This window comes from Ursus arctos, unplaced genomic scaffold, assembly GCF_023065955.2.
Source record: "Ursus arctos isolate Adak ecotype North America unplaced genomic scaffold, UrsArc2.0 scaffold_13, whole genome shotgun sequence".
NCBI classification, from domain to species: Eukaryota; Metazoa; Chordata; class Mammalia; order Carnivora; family Ursidae; genus Ursus; species Ursus arctos.
Window position 1 is genome coordinate 5,945,437 of NW_026622797.1, and position 24,539 is coordinate 5,969,975.

Consider the following 24,539-nt stretch of genomic DNA (forward strand, 5'->3'; position numbering starts at 1 on the left):
GGATAAAATATGTTTACACTCTTCATGTATTTGTTTTAAGAAAGAAATGAGAAAAGTTGTAACAAAAAAATCATCAATGACATTACAGAAAAAAAACCTTTCCTCACTTGAGAAAAAATTTCAAGTAAGTAGAATAAGTTTACTATACTAAAGAATCACTGAAAGCAAAAAATACATATGGAAGCAACTTTTAATTATACAAAAATAGTGCAATTATCCAGGCTACCAAACAAAATAAACAAACAAACAAAAACAGATCAAGGGAATAAAAAATCAGACTGGTTTTAATTTCTCAGCAATCACATGTTAGAATGTAATGATGTTACATTCTTCAGAGGTATGGAGAGGAACAGTTGTAATTTAAGAATGTTAATATGAAGCAAATTGTGTTGCATGTATGAAAGTTGAAAAATAATATTTTCGAGATATTCAAGGATTCAGAAATACTCAATCTGTGCACCTGCTTTTTATAAAATTGCTTAAAGATATGCATGAACACAGAGAAAGATGAATCTAAGTAAGAACTCAAAGAATGGAAATGTATGGCTTCCAAGTTTTATGTGTATTCCCTTGTTCAGACTGGAACACAGTTTTGGAAATTCTTTAGGATTTGTTGTTGTTGTTAGGGGTGCTTCTTAGATTGGGCCAGACACTGGTTTTATAATGATTTTGTCAGTTGCCTTTGTCCATTTTTACACTTTTCCCAATAGCAAGAAATGTGTTTCATAGTTACTAAAAATTTTTCTTAATATTTGTTTCTCTTCTCCAAAAATGTACTAACCACATGTTCACAATGACAAACACACTTCCGTGTGTCACTGTGGTGTAAGAATTGCTGAAGGAGATACCACGTGTGCCACTGCCAAAAAAGATGACCACTGGGAATTTAAAAATGCAGATAAAGCTGTGGTTGTTCTTTTTGTTGTTGCTGTTGTTGAACTGGAGAGAACTATTAATTATTAATACTCCTGTGGCAGTTACGTCTATTATTAATCTCCTCTCCTAATTAGGTCCTTGAACGTTCCCCTGAGTCCTTTAAAAATCATCCTATGAAAAGCAATTTCAACAAAGTTGAAAGCATACATGTAGAAGAAAGACTGAACTAAAACATCAGTTACTAAAAGTTAGAACAAATGCTGTCTTCTGCATACATTTTATCTGTTCTCCAAATTTCCTAAAATAATCATGTATTACTTTTAAACTATGAAACAATCAGAAAAATGTAAGAATAAGTGCATCCCATTTCTATATGCATATAATGACAAATAGTTTTTACAAGGTATGATATACACTATGACCTCAATTAGGCAAAAAAGATAAGACAGACATAATTTTAAAAATGTTAACAGTTGCATTCAGTGAATGGTGGAATGGTGAGTGATTTATTTATTCCTTCTACTTCCCAACATTTTCTTATTTTATGAGATAACTGAATATATTTCATATTGAGAATAGAACTTCCTAAGTAATGATAAGGATGACTTTTTTTTTTTACATGAATTGAACTGATTATCCTATCAGTACTGATTTTTGCATACAACTTTCAAGGTCAGGATAATCTTTTTGATAAAGGTAAAATGTAATTTCCTAAAATTGCTGCCTCCAATTTGTATTAAAATTGATATCAGTATTCTGTAACACATTTATTTAGATTTTACCTGAAAGAAAAGGAGAAACTTTAATACAACTGCAGGGGGCTAAAAATTCACTCAATATCTCGAAGCCTCAAATGTAGAGAGACACTCTGACCACTCTAAATAAAAGCATCAAACAAACATTGATTTTTTTTTTTTTTACTATCGTACCATCAATCTGATTGCACTTGTCATCTGTCAAAGAACTTTTGATCTCGAAAGTGCTTCAATTAAGAAAAGGGGTATGTGACAAGTGATAAGACAGAGTGGGAGCAATTCATTAAATTACTAATTGGAACAGAACTGGAGATTTGCCCTCCAGGCAGATACAGAAAAATCATCAAAGTCCGGTTTGTGTCCCCAAATGGAACTTTCTAACAAACAGCAACACACATTGTTAGTTTAAAGATTCCAGTCCTGATACTCCCGAAAGGGCTGCAGGGATCACCGGGTGGGTGGAGGCCATCCCAGTTCTTCACGGGAGAGTGAGTGACACCACCTTCCCCCAGCTGGGACACTCTCACACCACCAAGACGGCTCCTATGTTTCAACAGGGGGTCGTTTAACGTAAAAAGCAGGAGTGATTTGTTTTTCTTCCAGTTATCAGTCTGCCCAGATACGAAACTTACAACATGGCTTGTTTCCCTTGGGCCCCTAGTAATGTGAATTGTCTTCAGCCAGTGCCTACCAAATCACTGTCAAAGAGCCGCGGTCGACCTTTCTTTTCAATCTCTGCACTTTCCAGGAGTTATAAATCAGTTGACTTTCAAGCTCAATGAGATGGCATATGCCCTAGTTTGAAGAACAGATGGAGGCTTGGGGGAAAATTGTTTCTGCAGGCTTGCTACAAGCAGCACTGCTCCATAAAAGTGAACCATTCGCACTAATTTCTCACATAAATTATATAGGCAGCAAGGAGCACCAGCCCATTCAGCAGAAAATCTTTCATCTAGCTTTCAGAGGTCATCTAACCAATTTAAATTAAAGTTATTTCTGATACATGGCTGTTTTTCTGTGCTGTACACTTTTAAGACATAGCAATTTACATCAAATAAAAGAATGGCATTAATTGTGTATGCAGTCCCCTCCTCCAAAAAACACAGAACAGCACAGTAATTGCCAGGGGATTATTTTTTTTCAAGACCTCTAGAATAAGCTCTGTCTATTAATTAATCACGGAGGAATTAATAGTGGAAACGTGGCAGCTCTCTTGTACAAAAACCAGGTAAATTGTCACTTCTTTTATAAAATTTGCCTTACAAATTCTACTAAGGCCTGCGATCCAAACTCAAGCTTTGTCAGTAATCAAAAGAAATAGAAGCCCAGGACAATTCCAGGAGAACATTCATTCTTCTTCATGTGAAACAAATTATGCAACTCTCAAATAAATTTGCCTATAAGATTTGAAAAATCAACATTGGTTTTACCTGGGGTAGAGGGTCGGTATAGATATAACATCAGTTTTTTTTTTTTAGTCCTTAAGAAAGTGAAACACTAAGAAATTGAAGGCACCAAAGGACTAATGATTAATCAAAATTATAGAATTTTGAGAACAATGTAATGAGGACTAATGGATCAGGTATCATATCACAGAGTGACTTACTTTAAAATGCAGTACTATTTACAGATAATGAGCTACCATGGTTTGGGGCTGATTTTAATTGTAAGAAAATTAGTGCATGATTTTAATAATAATTATATTCAATAACTGTTTTTCCTAGTAGGAAATTATCAGTTATGTCAATGAAAACAGTCACATTGACAGAGCTTTTTATAGTTCATGAATACCAATGCTGCTAAGAACTGGAAAGAACTGAGAAAAAGAACATACTGAGAAGAAATTCTAAAGAGTCATGACCAAGTATTAGCACAGAGCAAGTCAAGCTAGAATTGAGGGTGTGGTCTGGCCACTGTTGTCAGAAATTTTAAAAATGAATTTGAGTATTCATTTATGCACAGCGTTTTCCTTACTTGGATGTTCAAATTGGACATATATATTTAGTCATTTAGAAAGGTAAACTTGCCACTTTGAAATTTAAGAAATTTTAAAAATCAGTTCACTAGGAAAGCACTGACATATCAAAGAAGCATTTTCATGAAAAAGTCCAACCCACCGAAACTAGTGCATATAACTCTGGACCGTGAATTCAAATTTACTGGAATTTCTAGTCAATATTTATTCCCTGAAATATTTCATGGACATTGGAAATTATAGTTATTTTAATAATTATGAAACAAAATTTCTTAGAGCTCCCAGAATTAAAAGGGGGCCATATGAATCATCTAGTACATGGTCTTCACTTACAGATAAAGAGAGTAAGGCCTACAGAGTAAGAGACACATCATGAAACAGTGTCTAGAGAAGTAAAACCTGAAGATAGCCAATACACTCTAGGACGCTTTCCACTCATTCAGTATATATCACCGGGCACCAACTCTGTCTCAGATAACTGTTCTAGGTTCTGGGATAAATGAGCAAACAAACCTGAAATACAGAGATTCCTACCTTAGAAGACTTCAGCATAAGCCATTTTTATTAACTTAATATTGGCTCCATTGTAGGTCCCTATCTGGTTTTCATTTTCTTTCACTTTTCTTATTATACGCTAACATTCTCTATCGTTCTTTATATAAAATGTATAATTCGTTGGATAAAAAATTAGAAAAGTGTGTTTTTAGTTACCCAATCAATGTTAATTTATGAAGTCACTTTTTAATAGTAAAACAAAGTTGTGTGATCCAAGTTTTGACCAACAAGTAACTGTATAATGAATACATTAACCTCAGGGGAAGGATGCTTTAATGATAACATTGTATGTATCTCCAAAAGGCCCGTGAGGAAGACCACATTCTTGGCGGTAAGTAGAGGCTACCTAAAGTCCATTCTCACCTGTACCTGCCTATGCATATCAGTTTTCTGGCTTTGTTAATTTTATTTCAGTTTAACAGGTTACCAGAATCATTTATATACATATTCAATAAAGGATGAGAAAACAAGAATGCAGAAATCCTCCACAGAGCAACACCACTTTGGACAATGCCTGTGACAACCCTGCCAGATGAGGGATTATATGTTGCTGACGCAGCCCATTTTGAGCTTTTCCCTTTTTTAAGACAATCTGGTTGTTTGTTTTCTGAGTTGCATTTGTAAAAAGGGCTCCTATTATATCCTGATTTGGCAAGACAGTTATAGGTTATGTATTTCTTATTCAAACCTGTCTAATACCTGGGATATCTTTAGGAATGTTCATTAGAAATTTAGTGAAAACAAGACTCTTAGTATATGCCACATTTCTGTCATAAAGCATGATATCGTGGGCAGGTAAAGAAAGGTGATTTCTATCAGTATCTACTAAATGAAAATGCCTATAAAGTGAAGAAACTTACAGATACCTTAGTGTAGTGGTAGCTCTCCAAAATAAATAAATGGTTTATAATATCATGTAGTTAATTTTTAAAAATTCCAATGTGATTTCAACATTTTTCTCCAACTCCTTCTGCCAAGGTCTATATAAAAGGGGTTATTTTAAAATAACTTGTATTGCCCTACTATTTTAAAATGATGGTTTGGAATCAGAATTTATAAGACAGTGAATTTCATGTGTTACCTATGATTTATATTTCTGCTCCTCATTAAGTGTGTAAATAACAATTATCATTTCACATTCATTTGCGTGACTACTCCTGATGACTTCAGATTCCTGCCCCCAAACAGAGAATTATAATGGGCCAGCAGAGGAGGAGGGGACAATTCCTGAGGAAACCTGAAGGGTGTGAGAGCTAGGATAAAGGATGCTAGGAGGCGGACTTGAGAGGACAGTTCAAAGTAAACTCTTCTACTCCCATGTCGAAATTTAAGATGTGGAAACTCAAAAACAATTGTAGAATGTCCATTGTTTATGCTGATTATCTGCTTTGTAACTTATCCAGAATATTTAGCTATTTTTCGCTTCTATTGCCTACACTCTAGATATTGAAGATATCAGCCATAGAATAAAGTCATGTTTCCTGAATGTTGGTAGAGTCGAGGAAAATGCAGAAAAAAGAAACAGATTTAAAAATTTTGCTTAAGTCATTTTTATGTTTTTTAATGTCTTTAGCCATTAATAATTAATAATTCTTCAGCTATATTTAGAAAATGCATACTTAAAAATAAAAAAAAGTATGCCAGAGTTTGCCTGGTAGATTTCATATTCCAAATCAGATCTATTCATTTTTAATAGGTAATTAACTTGCCACTGATCAGCATATGGAAAAATTTCACTACAAAAATTTTGCAAAACTTTTTTCATGTTTATCAAGGAATATATGATAAGCATGGAGAGCCGTGACAAAAATGCATGTATCAGTCCTATTTTTTCATTTTCACAGTAATCTGCACATAGCTCTAGTCCTCTGTCTGGCCGGCAGGTGCGGGGATTCATTTTTGACTGCCACTATCTTAGTGTTGAGCAGCACTGTCTAATATGGTAACCATGTGGCTATTTAAATTAAAATTTATTAAAATTAAAAATTTAGTTCCTCAGTCTCACTAGGGACATTTCAAGTGCTTAATGGCCACATATGGCCAGTTGTAATTATTAGACAGTGCAGATGTAGAACATTTTCACCACTGCGGGGACTTGTAGTAGTGCTCTGATTTTTAGCGATACCATAAGGAATAGACTAAACTGCACAGATTATGGCATTTGGTCTGCCTTGTTGCTTTGGCATGTGGAACAAATAACCATTTTCATGGTCACTAAACTCGGGTGGCAGTTCAGGATGCGGGTTGAAAAATCAAAATGTGCAAAGACATTTACCTACGTAAACTCTTCTATTTCCTGAGTTTATCTGGTCATTTATAAACTGTTACCGTAGAGTGCCTTTGTTATTTCAAGAACATGTGGTGACTTCTACTATAGAAAAGATGGGGTCGGCTAACCTAGAACAGGTAGACAGGGAATTTGGGTTCACGGGCAGCAACGATCAGCAACTCCACAGACTAGCTGAGCCTCGGGTGCTGAGACAGCCTTCATCACGCTTCAGGACAATGACTCCTAAGTATTTCAGAGCCACAGGAAATGCTGATAAAAGACATACCACTTCTTACTACTTAATTGTGCACACCATTTCAGGCACTCGCAAACCCCTTGAAGTCCTAGTGGTGTCACAAGGAGTATGGAGAGGGGACCAGTATTTTCCTGGGAAACAGAGTTACTGGGGAGCCTTCAGCAGGGGGTGAGCTGTAACATGGAGACCTGTGCTCTGTCCGAACACAGGAAGGAAGTACAGTGCAGGGTCTTGGGTTGTTTGTTTTTGTTTTTGTTTTGTAGGGTGTGGGGGGTATAGCCCTGCTTCCTTCAACATTCAAGGCCCCTTCCTTAGATTTGGAGTCCTAAAGAAGCCCTCTACCCCTATCAAGTATCAGATTGTCCCCACAGCACATGCACCACGGAACAGATATATATATCGAGAGACTGTTTACAAGCCTATCCTTAATAATTTTAACATATTAATTTCAATTTAGAGTAGTACAAATGAAATGTGGTTGGCAGAAGCCTACAGGTTATAGGATAAGATGTTTCTTTAAATGTATGCTTTTATTCTACCACTGGCGGCAAATAAATTGCTTCCTTTTTATTCGGGCTTTTTGGCTTGCTGAACCAGTACTACCGCCAATAGTAACTTAAAAGAATTAATGTAGCTATAAAAAAGAAAAGTAGTTTATATCCCTTCTGAGTGTTGGATTATCAAAGATAAAGCAAAATGATTCATCCTACATTTTCATTATTTTCAAGACGAATTTTTTCCTAGTCTCTTGACACTTCTGAAAGTTACTCGTAAGATTATTTCAGCAGGTCAAAATGAATCTGTAAATTTTTTACTGATATAATTTTTTGGGCTATAATTGCTTAAAACACCAAAATCTACTGACTTTTTATGAAGATATAGCATATTCTTTTGCTCCAAAGAAATGGGATTTTTAAGAACTTCCATGGTGTTGCCCCGTGGAGCCAGCATATAGACAAATAAACACAAGATCCACGTACCTAATCAAATATAAACAAACCCAAAAATTATAGTAAAATTTTGGGAATATGTACTTAACATTAAGACTAAAATATCTGAATCACTTATACTTGCTGTAAGTTCTTCCTCATTATATGCACATTGTCACATAACAAATTCACATTTTAATAGAAATGATTAAAAGCAAGATAGTGATGTCCTTCATCCCCCTAAAAAAAATATGACAAAATTTAATAACGGATTTCTATTACCAAATAGTTTGCAGTAATTCTACATTCAATAACTGAATACCTTACGGCTGCTCGAGATTTAGAAATGTTTGATAATTCTACAAAAACATTTAAAGACATGTTAGAAATAATGCAAACAATTCTTTTAGTTGCTCCACAAAGGAAGGAAAAGGTTAATTTTGATGAATTTAAGTAATTACTTAGATGAATTATTTACTTTGGCCTTTTTATTTTTTAATGTAAATGTATACAAAGTACAAACGATTCCTATCTTCACCTTCAGACACTACTGTGGAACTTTTTAGCTAAATGGGTCAATTGCTTCAGCGAGATGGTATTTGGCAAACACCTCTTAGGTTCCTCCACCTGATGTGATACACACATGTGCCGCTCTGTCCTTAGGCAGAGAAGCCCTTTTAGCTGATAAATATCACCCAAAGCAAGGTCCTTGATAACAAAAAATAATTAAATAGCAGAAGCTGGTTAGAGATCAGCATTCATTTTTCAAATTAAATGTAAAAGCCTTCTCCAGTTAAGAGATTGGCAAGTTTTTACAAATAACATCAGTGAGCCTTTTAGAAAGAAACGCAGCCACATTAGAATGGAGTCATTAGGCAATACATTTATTTTGAAGCCAATTAACCTTTTGTCAGAAAAAATGTCGGTGCCGTAATGGTTTCAGCGTGGAGGTCAGCCTCTAACCGGGCACGTATGACAGCCACTGCCGCTGACACGTGCTGCAGACAGAGAGAGTGCAGCCACGAGAAGCAACCTTCTTTTGTATTCCACTCTGCATTTCCAGGGAGCAGACAATCTTGACCTATCCATTTAGGTAATTAAAGCTTCCATTTGGAAGTGTCCTGCAGGAAGGTGAAATTTGGGGGAGATAAATGGCTGTTGCTCTCCGTATTCAGCCACCAGTTCCATCATTTGATGGACTGCCTGAAACAGGCTCCACTGCCAGGTTCTCATAAAAATAGAGATGAATCGGGCAGCAGACAATTCTCTGAGGCAAAGCAACTCTGTCATTTTCTTTTTTGCAGGCTGTAATTTAATTGTTAGTCAAGGTGGACAGCTGACACAGGGGGGCTTTCTCTAAGAGCTTACCCACCATCTTCCATTCGCTGAGAAATCACTCCAGTTTATTTACTTAGCCAAGTGTGTTTGGCTTTGGGAGATGTCCCTCCAGCGGCCCAGCTGGTTCTCCCAGCTGTGCCCTGACTTACCTTCCATGCAATTTTGTTTCCTTTCGAATCATGCTCAAGGGCAATTGGGAAGTCTCCTCGCTCATAAAACTTTCGAAATGCTGTGGGCTTGGTTGGTCTTTCTTTAAATGCTCCTGCAGCTGGAGGGCCTCTCACCTTTAAAGAAAAAAGAAAAACAGGAATCAGGTTTTGAAAATACCAAAAAATGCACAGTAAAAAGACTTTTCTTAAGTTTTCGTTTATATGAAATATTCTGGAAGATAAAAACCAAATTGTCTAATGATGGACAACAGCAACTTCACTAATACAGCATTTAAAGAAAACAATTATTTTATAATCATTAAGGGTTTACTTTATTTCAAGCTACTTTAGAAAGCATTCCTAGAAAAAGTCATTTAAAAAATATCACATTATAAGGGAAAAAGTCTAAACTTTGGTTTAAGTAAAAATTTTAATAGAGGCCTTTAAGTTCAGAATGTTAAAACTTCTAACTTTTTAATAATTGCTAATTCTAATCTCAGGTCTGATATACTTTGTGGAATACTGAAGTAATAAATTTAAAATATATCCTTTAGGGGCACCCGGGTGGCACAGCTGATTAAACATCAGACTCTTGATTTCGGCTCAGGTCGTGATCTTAGGGTTATGAGATTGAGCCCCGTGTCAGGCTCTGCTTGGCACAGAGTCTGCTAGGGGTTCTCTCTCTCCCTCTACCCCTCTCCCTGCTCTCTCTCTCTCAAATAAATTTTAAAACATACAGTACGTCCTTTAAATCTTTCTATTTACATAATATTCACAACATGAGAAAACATTTTACATTTTAACAAAACTATAAAAATGTTATATAAATTAAGTCATAACAAATAAGAGAATTTAAAAAGATGTGCACATATATTATACATTTGATATTATGAATTTATGAGTAAGTAACATTAGATTACATGAGAATGTTTCATCCCCCAAATTGAGATTTTTCTCAAAGAAGAAACATGTCATTTTTTAAAAAGATTTTATTTATTTATTTGAGAAAGAGAGAGAGAAAGAGAGAGACAGCCTAAGCAGAGCAGGAGGGGCAGAGGGAGAGGGAGAGAGAATCTCAAGCAGGCTCCACGCTAGCAGATAGCCTGACATGGGGCTCAATCCCAGGACCCTGGGATCATGACCTGAGCTAAAGGCAGATGCTTAACCCAGGTGCCCCAAAGAAGAAACATTTTATATTGAGTTATTCATATTAAGAATATCTTTTAAATCTGCATTATTTACATATGAATTAATTCATTAGGTTACAAAATTGAAAGTGATTAGTGAACTATTTAGAAAATTATAGACCACTGATTATCTTTCTCTGAAAAAAAAGATAAATACTAGATATTTACTAGTTTAATAAAAACAGATTATCTTGTTAATTCTTAATATGGACAGAATAGCAAATAATTTATGTAATATCTTAATATTTTAAGTTACTTAATATGTTAATTTTTAATATTCATGTAAAAACTTTAATTTCAATAAAGAAATATGTAAAAACATGTCTAATATAACAAATATGACAAATACATTTTATCTGCAGCACATAGAAAAGCTAATAATAAGAACTGAGTCAGATACTAAAATATTAAGATGATTAAATGCCGAATAGAGTCGAAGAGTGAGGTAACACAAAGGTATTTATTAGAGTTTATTTTTTAATTTTTAATTTTTTTTAGAGAGAGAGAGTGCACGCTCATGCCCACACACACATGTAAGGTTGTGGAGAGGGGCAGAGGGAGACAGGGAGAGAGAATCTCAAACACACTCCCTGCTGAGCGCAGAGTCCCATGCCTGGCTCAATCTCAGGACCCTGAGATCATGACCTGTGGCGAAATCAGAAGTCAGAAGCTTAACTGACTGAGCCACCCAGGCGCCCCTAGAGTTTAGAATTTCCTTCACTACATAGAACATTATTCCCAGCATACAATTATATAAATAACTGATGTGACTTGGGCAGTGGGGAAGCAAGATTGCCTCTTACTTATAAAATATTTGAAATTTGTTCTGGTATTAGAATTATTAGCCACCATTTTCAGACAAATTCATTCAATTGTTATGTAACCATATGTATATGACAACTACTTTGTGCAGAGCTCTGAGCTGGATGTTACACAGACACTCCCATCTACATTAGTATGACAGTAACTATAGAGACAGCACTCCAGGACTTTAGCAATTTATGGAGTGGTAAATTTTGAATCACATTTTTGGAAATTGATGAATTGACAACTTTTTATTTTGCCAACAAGTTATATACCAAAAAAAAAAAAAAAAAAAAGATCACCATCTACCATCATGTCACCATTTTAACACCCCCCAAAAAGTGGTATACATAATCCAAAAAAAGAAAACTTAGCCAAATTAAACCAGCATCATGCATATTTATAGAAAGTTACAGAGAATAGTGCATATGCGTGTATGTGTGTTGTATTATTGTACAGTACTGATTGCTGGTCAGCAGATACCTCATTTTTTGTGCTTTTTAAAACATAAATATTAAATACATAAAGAAAATACATATGTATAAATATATGTATAGATGATGTATATACATACATATACATATATAATGAACTATTCAGCCATAAAAAAAGGAAATCTTGTCTCTTGTGACAACATGGATGAAGCTTGAAGGCATTATGCTAAGTGAGTAAGTGAGTAAGTCAGACAAGAAGACAAATACTGTGTGATCTCACTTACATGAGAAATCTTAAAGAATTGGACTCAGAAACAGAGACTAGATTGGTGGTTGCCGGGGTCTAGAGGGTAAGGGTGACATCTACTGATTGTCTTTTTTCATTCGCTTTTTGATCTTCCTGATTCTTGGTGTGATGATTGATTTTCTATTGACACCTGGACATTGGTGATTGTGAGACTCTGGACCTTACACCTTCTGTTTTAGCTGGTTTATTCTAACGTATCTCTGGCAGGAAGGGTTACTAGCTCATTACCATCAGGTTGGGGTGGAAATCCTGGAGGCCCACTTGGCCTCTGTTGACTCGTAGAGGGAGTTTTTCATTGATACTGGATGAAGGTGGGGGGTCCAGCACCACTAGGCCTCCAGTGACACCTCCTGGACAGGTTGGAGTAGGAGCGCCCCATGACTGCTCCCCACACCGACACCACAGAAGGGGGTAGCCTCATTACTGCTGGGCAGTGATGACATTCCTGTCCCACTAGGAGGCATTCTCTTGACAGCACCCCAGAAGAAAGGGGTAAGAGCTTATCACTGCTGGCTAGGGTGAGAGTCTAAGCTACCCCCAATGTGGGTGCTGAGGACCTCTTTACTGGTCCAGTAGGGATGAAAGGTTCAATTCCTCATTTAAAACATTCAGCTACAACCATCAGTTAGATCTTTTGTCTGCTTATCATCTGCTAACCATTCTTTCCATTTTTCTAGATGCCAAGTTATTATTTATGCTGTTGATAGCAAGCCTTCCATTTGTTTAATTTTGTTTTGTTAGAGAGTATCCATCTTTGTCCCTCTTCTTTGTATTTGTCTTAAAATCAATTTGTCTTTTTCCTTTTGTCTCTTATTCTAAATATACCCCAGTCTTTCTAATTCTGAATTCAAAATTCTAATCGTCCAAACTTTTCAAAGAATGAACATATTTCTAAGAAGACTAGGGGGCTTTTTATAAACTGTTCATAGATAACGTATACTTCCTCTTTCTCCCCATAAATTTTCATGGACTCCCTACAGATATGATTCCATGCTTACAATTCCATGGAAAGTCTTCACTTAGTTTGCTATGTAATCATTCAACAGGGTGGAAATTCTTTCTTCAGTGTCTATTATCCTCTGTTCTTATATTTCTGCCATTTACTCATTTTAAAACACTATTTTTTTGGATTCTCCTATAGACCCATTCCAAATTAACTCTTGGCATCTCAAAGTTGTAATTCGAAAGCTGACTAGTTAAACCTGTTAGTGCAACATGGGGCATTACCTAATTGTATGCAGATGCTCTGTCACTGTCCCTAGATAATATCTATTCTGTTCCAAATACGCATATATCTACTTAAGCCTAATAGAAGGCTAAAATATTTTTTTATACTCTACACATAATCCATTCCAACATTCCAAGTAATTCTAGAAATTTGTACATGAAAAATCAAGTAAATTATAGTCTCTGGAAAGGTAATAAAGATCTTACTATTGGAAATCACACAGATGGATATAGGTTGACTAAATAAAATTAAAAATAAGCAAAAATACTGTTAAGGATCCTCATGTACCTTCCATATTTATCAAAGGACTATTGTACATTTTATTTAATGTCTTAAAAGGACTACTGCAAATTTTATTTAATGTCTTAAGAATTTTACCCTGATTCATTATAAATAATACAGAACAAATAAGGAACCATAAATCAAACTAGATTTGTGGGAAAACGCAATTAGGGTTTTCCTGAATGGTGGGGGCTGTCCATAAACCAATTACGAAGAATGGGTGTCCCAGCAGAATGCTTTTAATAAAATCTAATGCACTTGGGAACCAAGATATTGAATGCACTTTGAAGTGACTATAAATGACAGAGTACTTTATATGCCTACACTTATTGAATGGTGGAATGGATTTAGGACGTAGAGCACAGGCTCTGTCATATGGTCACAAACTAATAATAATTAGTAGAATCGAATTTTGTGGTTCTCTAAAATTCTTCATCATATAGTTGAAAGTTTACTTTTCAATAGTTTTATTTTTTAGCATAAACTGAAGCTGCTAAAAAAAAAAGAGAGAGAGACCTTTACTTCAAGTGGGAAATCTATATTGTGTTATTCTAATTGGTCTGTTTAGCCAGCTTACTAACATTAAGACAATAAGATGCAAAGATATTAATTTCCTATTTTCACAAGCATTTTTTAAAAAGATTTTTATTTATTATTTATTTGAGAGAGAGTGTGTGAGAGAGCACAAGCAGGGGGAGCGACAGAGGGACAGGGAGAAGCAGGCTCCCCACTGAGCAGGGAGCCCAATCCCAGGACCCCGGGATCATGACCTGAGCCAAAGGCAGCCGCTTAACCGACTGAGCCACCCAGGCGCCCCTCCTATTTTCATCAGCTTTAACCTGAAATTTGGATTCACTGAAAGCGCTGTGGTTAAGCAATTAGTTGGCAGGAGTCCTATTGTCCCTGAGCTACTGAGGCACTTGAATATTAGCCCCAGGACTGGCAAATTTGTTGCCATCAGCCTAGACTTCTGAGTAAGTAAGACTAAAATTCAGTGTCTGCCCCACTTGCCAATCATAACTGTTCTAACACATCAGAAATTTTGCATTACCTAAGGTTACCAGAGGACCAAGGAAATGCTTGCAAAAGTATTACAGTTAGCAAATCTGATCGTAGTACTAGATGGGGCACCTCGTCGTTAACAAAAGTGAATTTGGATTATCAGGTAAAGTTTTTATAAGAAACTTTAATAATATAACAAAACATGATAGTGATGTTTTTGTTAGTAATGGCCAGAAAATATAACAATGCCCTATATGGTAAAAAAAAAAAAAAAAAAATATATATATATATATATATATATATATAGATATATATATATATATATATATATAGATATTACAACAAATATATATTATATATATTACATATATATTACAACAAATGTTCAACATACATAGACATGTTGTGGAGTCCTTAATAATCAGGCCCTACAGGTAATAGCGAGTGGCAGGGAAAACAGCCAAGTGATGTGGGTGGCCTACTTTAGGAAGCTTACTCCACTGAGATCTAAAGGGATGGCCTGGAGTCAAGATGATCAGTCTGAACTTCACTGCAGTGGGTCAAACACAAGGTAACAAAGGCCTTAAATTAGGATGCCATCAAGAACAACAACAAAATCCCTTAATAAACTACTCATTGTTTTATAGACATTAATTGGTATCAGTTTTTGACGAAACCCACATGAAATGATCCTCAGAGACAAGAAAATCTAAGCTTCAATAGCTTCAATAAACTGGCAGGAATCAAAGAGTTAGTAAGTAAAGGAAAGAGACCCCCCCAGTGCTTCTACTCTACAGGATGCGTCCTTAGTCACTATACTGGCAGGCTGGGTTTGGGCAAAAACCTAGAGGGGAATTATCTAGGGCACATGACTGATTGACTAAAGAGATTCAGAGACAGAGATGAAATAGGCTTCGACTACAAAGATGCAATTAATCAATCTGTTTAAGTTACATAAAAAATAAACACTGAGATGGAGGGAAATCTTATTAAATTACTTCAAATTCTACCAGCTATTACTAATTTTGTGCTTTTTCCCTCTAGAACATATGTACAAATACCATAATTTTTCATTTTTATGTCCATTCCATTTAGTGTACTTCTTCATGTAGTGTGATATGTTTTGATGCTGCTATGGATAACAGAATTTCATTTTTTGTGCCTAAGCAATATTCTACCATTTGAAATTATATTTGAAATTTATATTATTTCTGATTTTTTTTGCCTTTTGTAATCACATTATTATAAACATCTCAGACATATCACATTTTCCCCATTTTATATTATACCCTTCAGAGTCCCTCAAATGAGATAATAGAATCAAAATTTATATTTTGTGATTCTTGATAAAATTATTTGCTGATTAAATAGGTGAGCAGGTCTTTTGTCTTAGTCTGCCTGGGCTGCTCTATCAAAACACCATAGATTGTATGATTTAAACGACAGACACCTATTTCTCACATTTCTGGAGGCTAGACACCCACAACGAGGTGGCAGCGTGACCAGGTTCTGATGAGAATCCTCTTTCCAGCTTGCGGACTGTTGCCCTTCACTGTGTCCTCACACACCAGAGAGGGCTCAAGAGAGATCTGGTCTCTCCCTCCTCTCTCAGGACACGAATCCTGTCACAGAGGCCACACTTTTAGGGGCCCATCTCATGAACCTAATCCCAAAGGCCCCACCTCCAAACACCATCACATTCGGGGTTAGTGCTTCAACATATGAAATTTGCAGAACATAAACATTCAGTCCTGACATCTTCCTATTGTTCAATTTGGATTACTATGTTTAACAAATGAGGATGAATAATTCTTATTTTAGTACAAATGCTATATGCATACATTGTGAAAGTATGTTCATGTCTTTTCCACATTAATATCAATTTGTAGGAGTTTTTTTCCTATCAATAAATATTAACCATTGGTTGCATTTACTGTAAATGTCTCCTTGCCTTCTTTGTTTTCCATTTTTACTGATTTAGCATTTAGAAGTTTTACTCTTTTTTTTTTGGTAGAAAAGTTTGTCCTTTCTTTACTTGCTCTTTTTGTCTCCAGCTTTGAGCTTCTTGTATCATCCCTCCGTCAGGATATTGTGAATGCTGCACACAGTGAATACTGACTAATTAAATCATACCCTTCACCTACACAAAAGCCACAGATGAGTTCCCACTGCATGCATTCCCACTGTGCAGACATTTGAAAGCTGACGGTGATGCCTTTGGTGACTCTCCACAGGCCCCTCCATCAGTTGTGCCCACATACTGGCCATTCTCAAATATGGCCTGCTCTCCCCGGGCTCCATGATTTTCCTGTTCCACCACCTTTTATTCTCCTTCACTCCTTCATTCCTTTCACTCCTTCTTTTTCTCCTGAATAACCAATCACCTTCATGACTCAGCACAAATCTCACTAATTCTAAGAAGCCTTTTCTGACAGGCCATATTCCTACCTTGGAGTGGGATTAAGTTCTTCTTCACATTAGGCCTGAAATGCCTAAAGGACAAACTAACAGACCACCAGAACAATCTATATGGAGATTATCAGGGAGATCCGGGCTATTGATAAAAATTTGCCTGTAGTCAGTGGTGGGTTAAATCTACGGAAATTGGTAAATTTTTCCAAAGGGAAAGTAAGTATATGGTGAGGAAAAGACTGAGAACTTGAAACATTTCCTGAAGACTTAATAATAAATGGATTCTATAGGAGAATAGAAAGGATAGTCAGAATGGTAGCAAGAAAATGGGGAAGGAATGGCATAGAAATCAATGAATGAGAGGAACAGGTTTTTAATGATGCGAGTGGGTCAATTAAGAAGAGGGTTGAAAGTTCTCTGAAAATTAAAAAGCTATACTGGCATGATGGGATGGAAAACATACAGTGCATTGAGGGGTAAGTGAGGAACGTGAAACCAGATGTAGTCTTTGGGAGCCACCCTGCCCCACGAACTGTCCAAATCTGTGTTGCTAGGAAGGTAGCATTGTTACAGTTGGGCAAAGTTAACTGTGATTGGAAATGGAGAAAGGAAAAAAATATTAATGGGCTATAATACTGGAATTCATAAACTAATCACATATGGAACTGGAATAGATTTTAGAATAAAATATATATTTATGACTAATACACTTACCTAAAATGGCCAGAGAAACTTGTGAAGTATAGGTTTTTCAATGTTAGAAACTCATAAATCAGAATTCAAGGACCTTTGGTCACATACACTAAAGTATTTCTTAGAAACAGAGTTAAGAAATTGTCTCTAGGGGTGCCTGGGTGGCGCAGTGGTTAAGTGTCTGCTTTCGGTTCAGGGCGTGATCCCAGCGTTCTGGGATCGAGCCCCACATCAGGCTTCTCCACTGAGAGCCTGCTTCTTCCTCTCCCACTCCTCCTGCTTGTGTTCCCTCTCTCGCTGGCTATCTCTATCTCTGTCAAATAAATAAATAAAATCTTTAAAAAAAAAAAAGAAATTGTCTCTAAAATAGATCCTGCCTATGTCATTCATTCATTGAAAAATGTATCCAATACATAATATTTCCAAGTTACTAGGCTCCATAATATTGGTGACAAAGAGGTAAGTCAAATAGATTATCCTCAAGATATATGTCATTAAGGAAAAGAGATGAGAATTATTCCCCAGACTCTTCTATAGAAATAAGCAGGCAATATGCCACAGAAATGCCACAGAAAGGTATATAAAATTCTGCACACTCAGACTATAAAACATTTCAGTTTTAAGACATTATTTCTTTTCATTATAAAATGTTATTTAGCTTTGCAAGATACCTGTACTTTTCAGTGGCACCAGGCAGAAATACATTTTAATTTCCTATAAACTTGAAATCTGTACAATTTCAATTAGAAATAATTATCCGAGAATTATGGCTGCTGTATCACAGATTTGTGTATTCACAACTTTTGTAATTATTAAGGATTAAATCAGAACCATTGTCTGTATTTTCTGTCCATTTCTTAGGTCTAACTAACTATCAATGTTACCAGTCTTATGACCACAAATTCATTACTGATGAGACTGATACATATTTTCCTTATATGCAAAGCCTCTCACATTAAAACCCACATTTTCTCTTTTGAAGTTCACTTGTATAAATGAGAAAATTTTAGTTAAAATCTAAGCCTTGTGTGACATTTTTTTTTATTTTTTATTTTTTAAAGATTTTATTTATTTATTTGACATAGAGAGACAGCCAGAGAGAGAGGGAACACAAGCAGGGGGAGTGGGAGAGGAAGAAGCAGGCTCCCAGCAGAGAAGCCTGATGTGGGGCTCAATCCCAGAACACTGGGATCACGCCCTGAGCCGAAAGCAGATGCTTAATGACTGCGCCACCCAGGCGCCCCCTTGTGTGACATTTAAAATGAAATATATTAGTCTCAAGTATTTACAGAGACTAGTTTAAATATGATTAGAATAAATAAAAACTAAAATTAGTACTGTGGGTATTATAATAAGTTGTAATTAAATTAGCATTGTCATATGATGATTACATGCCCCCTACCAAAAAACAAGAAACTTATAATGTAGTTTTTCAGGTAGGTAGAATGAGGATACAGTATTAGTAAAGATAGTAATATGGAATAAAATGACAAATATTTCAATCAAAAAAACTAGAAGACTTTAGTACTGGACTTAACTCTTTTTCTCGACAATAAATTATGCCCTGCCTTGTTCTCAAAAGGATCTAACTTAGCTCATAAAGACACACACAGTACAGAAGAAAGCATGAGCTTGGTGTGGATGGTGTGGTATTTTGTGGGCAAGTGATTGGACTATTTGGAGCCTCAGCTTTCTCATGGGTCAAAATAAAAAATTACACTGGCTGACCTCTAAGATCCTTTTTACACCTTTATAACCTAACATGTGTATTTATTAATTCAACAAATATTGAAGACAAACAATATTATCAGAGAATTTGCCCAACTGTAGAGCTAAGTGGAATCTCGAAAAGCACATAAACTCCCTGTTGGAATCCACAGGGGCTATGGAGATACATCCCTGTTGACATTTCAAGGCTTATTTTTCTCAGCTCCATCACCTTTATAATGACCTCGGTTTCATAGATTTGAGACTTCTTTCAGGCTACGATCCAATAACTTGATTTAAAAATGCTTCTGCAACAACTGTATGAAATAAGGAAGTCCCGAAGATTGCTGAGAATATTATGGTTATGTCATTTTAAATTTACAACTAAACTGGAACACACTTGGCCCTAAGATTTTATTTCAAAATGTTGTCTCTGTAGCCTAAAATAGTTCTGAAAGCAATATTGGACTACACAGTTTCTCTAAATTGTTTTGTTTAAAGTAATAGGCATCCGTGGTCCTTTAAATTCTCCATTGTAGGGGAAAAAAAGGAGATTGATAGCCTTTCCTAACAAAATGAGATACAATAATCAAATGATAAAAAAGAAATCTTGACAGTTGAAGGCTAAAAACGTTTACTCAAAAGCTGTTCTCTCCTTGCAGTTAAATATGGGAAAAGGCCACATATTTAAGTGCTCGAGTGTGATTCTTGCTATCAACTTGTCTCCAGAGAGTCATCAGAGATTTCAATTTAGACTATGCTGTTTAGCATCTGTCTTGTAGAACTGATAAAATGCCTGAATGCCTGAGACAGCTTGGCTAATACACTGTCACACCCAACACGAAGGCCAAAGAAATGAGTGAGCTAAATGTGAAAGGAGAATATAAATGGGTAAGAGTTTAAAATGTATTCTATTCCTCCTACACCTTTAATGTTGAAAGCGTGGTAAATAGTTTTTATCTAAATGTACATCTTCTGTGTCTTGCAACAGAGTTCTTTCTTACTAAATAATTAGAGTAAAAATGTTATTTTTGTATTTGTGAAGAAACTGTGACCATTCACATCTTACATATCATGAATATTTGAATAGAAAATGTAAAAATCCTTGTGTCTAATGATCCAAACTGATTTTCTCCAGAAAAAAAAAAAAAAAACAACCAAAAAAACTACTTATTTATTAGAAAAAAAAATTGGAGCTGTCTACAATAAAAGGTATTTATATAGGTAAAAAAGAGTTCTGCCTTCCCATCATTCTACTGGCTCCCTCTAAAATAAAGTATTTTGACAGTTCACGTAATTCTAGGGATGTTAAATACACTGATTACAAATTATAAACTCTAATGGACAGACAAAGGAAGAAAAGAATGTGTATGTTATCACACATACAAAGCACACATATTGCAACTTAATTGGAAGATAACATGATGATAAATACAAGATTAGAGTCCAATCAGTCTGGATTTTTTCCACCACGATTTCCACCACAGTCGTCCAACCAGGAAAGAAATGTTAAGAATGTAAAAGGAGAAGAAGAAAGAGCAAAGATATACCTAAGTAGTATCTAAGATGTACCTAAGCAGTCTATCCTCAGTAAAGTTAGTAATGCTTCATTCACTATCCAGATGTAATGTTTTTAAGTTTTTATTTACCTCCTATTTAATTTTTAAATAAATAGAGTACATTTTTCCTGAGCCAAGATCTTCATCTGTGAATTCCAGTTGAAGTTAAGCCAGCTTGTGGCCAAAATAAAGCCAGTTAGCCCACATGGAGAATAAACTCTTAACCTCTTCTCTACTAACAACAAACCAATCTTGGCCACGTCTAACTAATCCCAACTAGACATTCACAGTTTGCCCACCCAGATTTATCAATAGCTTTCTTTACATTCAGAAATTTTTATTCTTCCATAGCCATGGTTTACTTCAGATGCATGCATGCAAGTAATGATTTGAATAGAATTTGTAGGCATGATTTGAAATATGTTGGATATTAGAATTTTATACAAACATTCCTCAAGCATAAGAAGTTATTTACTCCCCCCACCCCTGACACATGCACGTACACCCTGAGTCAGTGAGGCGTGTCCTCATGTCTTTCTTTTGAACCATGTTACTGAAACTTTGTTTTTACTATAGAATGAATCATAAGATAACCTTGCCTTTAAAAGAAGTACAGGAAGAGTCCGGAAAACACCCTCCCCTTCCTACTCTACTTTAGTTCCTTGCTAACTAAGAGGTACTAAATCTCAAAAGTTAAAATGATTTCTAGAATGAACACTTCTTTCTCCTTTTTATTCTAAAATCATACAAACATAATATGAATTTCATTTATTATAAAATTAGGAGAAAGAGTGACCCATCAAAAGGGAGCCAACATCTCACACATATCAGAATGGCTATCAACAGAAAGACAAGAAATAACAAGTGTTAGCAAGAATGCGGAGAGAAGGGAGCCCTCATGCACTGTTGGTGGGAATGTAAATTGGTGCAGCCACGATGGAAAACAGTACGGAGTTTCCTCAAAAATTAAAAGCAGAACTACCATATGATCCCACTTTTCCACTTCTGAATATTTATCTGAAGAAAATAAAAACACTAATTTGAAAATGTACATGCACCTCTATGTTTATTGCAATATTTACAATAGCTAAGATATGAAAAGTACCTAAGTGTCCATTAATGGATGAATGGATAAAGAAACTGTAGTATATATATATATACAATGAAATACTATTCAGACAGAAAAAGGAAGGAAATCTTGCCTTTGTGACAACCTAGATGGACCTTGAAGATATCATTAAAAAAAAAAAAAGTTAGCTAAGATAAGGCATAAGTCATGTGGGAGGACGGGAAGAGATAAATTATGGCGTGTGATGAGAGAGATAATTAATGAATTTAAGAAAACATCAGAAAAAAAAAATGTTTCTGGTGAGGAAAATCCCATAGAGGGCAAACTTTGTTTCCTGTTTGCAAAAGTGGGGGTAAGAAGGGATAATAGAAGAATGCATTTGGGATCAGAGACATAACGGAGAAGAGCCTCAAAATAAATACATAAACAAATAGCACTGGCAACCATCCTTCTTTTGATAGCAGAGAAGGAAAAGGATTTTGGATTATAAGTCCCAGAAGAATGCTACCTTCTATCCCGACCCAGAAACCTACTTCAGGTTATAGTCTAGGAAATGCCAACTCATTCAACTGTGAGTGTTAAAATGGGACCTAGCAGAGCATCAAAACAAAGATACCATAAGAAAAAAAATGTATCTAAGAGCCATGAAACTTACCAATTAAAGAAAAATACAATGCAGAGACAAATACTGTAACCAAATATTTTGTCACGAATTTAAAAAACCTGGGGAAGCAACCACTTCTATAGAAGACCAAAAAGTAGAAATGCAAGAATTATGACAGAGAAGAAATGGCAATGTGATAGAAGATGAAACATTAGCTGGGAGACTTCTAAGAACAAGTAGGAATCAAAAATTCAAAATATGCAGATGAAACTGGAAGAGGCAAAAGGGAAAAAAAACACTGCAAAAATACACACAGGATATTGGTGTTTGTATTAGAAAGATGGAGATGTGAGAGAGAAGTAAAGTCTGGCCAAGGAGAACTAGCATGCATAACTGAAGTCCTCAAAGAAGAAATTCAAAAGAATGGGGGGAAACACTTAAAACAACCAATTAGAAGATATTAGCTAAGAGACCTTAGTTATAATAGTGAAAGATTAAATATATGGAAATAATTTATAGGAAATGTATAATATATATATGAAGACACTTTAAAATATGACTAAAAGATACAAAGAAGACTTGCAAAATTAGAAAATAATTTTCTGTGATAGAAAAATTACATGTCATGAAATCATCAATTTTACTAAGTCAATTCATACATTTAACACAATCCCAATAAAAATACAACCTGGTTTCTCTTTCCAGAAATACACAACATGATTCCAAAGTTTGTATGTTAAAATAAACCAAAAAGACTACGTAGGAAGTCTTTGAAAAAGAATCAGTGCGTGCAGGTACAAGAATAGAACAGTAACTAGCAATAGATCTAAATAATTATATGCATTCAATATATCACTAAGTAGACCTCAAATCAATGGGGAAAATATGAACTACTCATTAGTTGGTATTGGGACAACTGGCATACATCCAGAAAAAAATAAAATTGGATCAATTCTTCACACTTTACAACAGCATTAGTTCCAAATGGATGAAATGTTTAAATGAAAAATAAAAAGAAACAAAAACTATCCTCAAAAAAAAAAAAAAAAGGATCAATACAGTGGCCTACAAAGCATTACACATCCTGCTTCCACCATTTCTTCTCTGGTTTCCCCTCCTACTTCTTTCCGTAATTGACTTTGCTCTAACACACTGGCTTCCCTGCTGCTCTTTGAACACACCAGTTATATTTCTAACTTAGGAAATTTGCTCTGATTGTTCCCTCTGGCTAGAGCGTTCTCCCTTTATATATTTGTTTGATGAATGGCTTTACCTCTCTTAAGTGCCTGCCCGTATCTTGTCAATAAGATCCACCATGATCATCCCATTTAATATTAACAGTCTCCCTACCTTAGGGTCCCAGGCCTTCTTATCCGGCTCTGCTTTTCTTTTTTCCTTAGTGTTCATTCCCTTATAACATACTATGGACTGTATTATAACATTTATTGTTTATTGCCTTCCTACCCAAGCTACATTATAAACTCTAATAATGGATTATTTTTTGTTTTGTTCCTTATTAGATTAATAGTGCCTGGTACAGAAGAGAGGTTCAATAAATATATGTTTAATTAATGCATTAATTAATTTGATAATATAGTGGAGGAGACATTGCTGATGAATGTGGAAAGGCTGTACTATTCAATATACGGTGCTGAGACAACTGTATTCATGTAAAAAGTAAAACTGGAGCTCTATCTCACACCATACACAAATTCAATTTCATTTAAAGACTTACATATTAAATATTAAAGAAGATATGGAAGAATAGGGAGTCTCGTTCCTGTCAGAGTGATAGAGCCACTTTGGAAAACACTTGGCATCGTCTAGTGAAGTTGCATATATAAAGATGCCACTGTATTCCTAGGCATCTACCCTAGACAGTCTCTTGCACATGGTATTGTCTTTCTCCATAAGTAAGTATACTGGGAGATGTTAATGGAAATATTTATAGCAACATTATTAGTAAAAGAAAAAAAAAGCAACACAAGATTCTTAATAAGTAGAATGGATAAATAATTACAGTATTTTCCTGAGATGAAACACAGTGGTAAAAATAAATACAAATTTACCCATGGACATGTGTCAAGAGGGAGGTCTTATATAAGGAGGAAGATCAAATCTCCTTTGGTTGTCCTTCCTCAATTCAGGG

The 24,539-nt window shown here is 35.4% G+C and overlaps 1 protein-coding gene across 2 annotated transcripts in view; it reads right to left on the reverse strand.

The window, feature by feature from the left end:
- Positions 1-24,539, reverse strand: part of PACRG (parkin coregulated) — a 497,419-nt gene that overhangs the window by 417,225 nt on the left and 55,655 nt on the right. For both annotated transcript variants that reach the window (XM_026505177.4, XM_057311208.1), the window contains exon 2: positions 9,103-9,237. In XM_026505177.4, the coding sequence (XP_026360962.1) occupies positions 9,103-9,237 (135 nt within the window). The remainder of the gene's footprint in view (positions 1-9,102; positions 9,238-24,539) is intronic.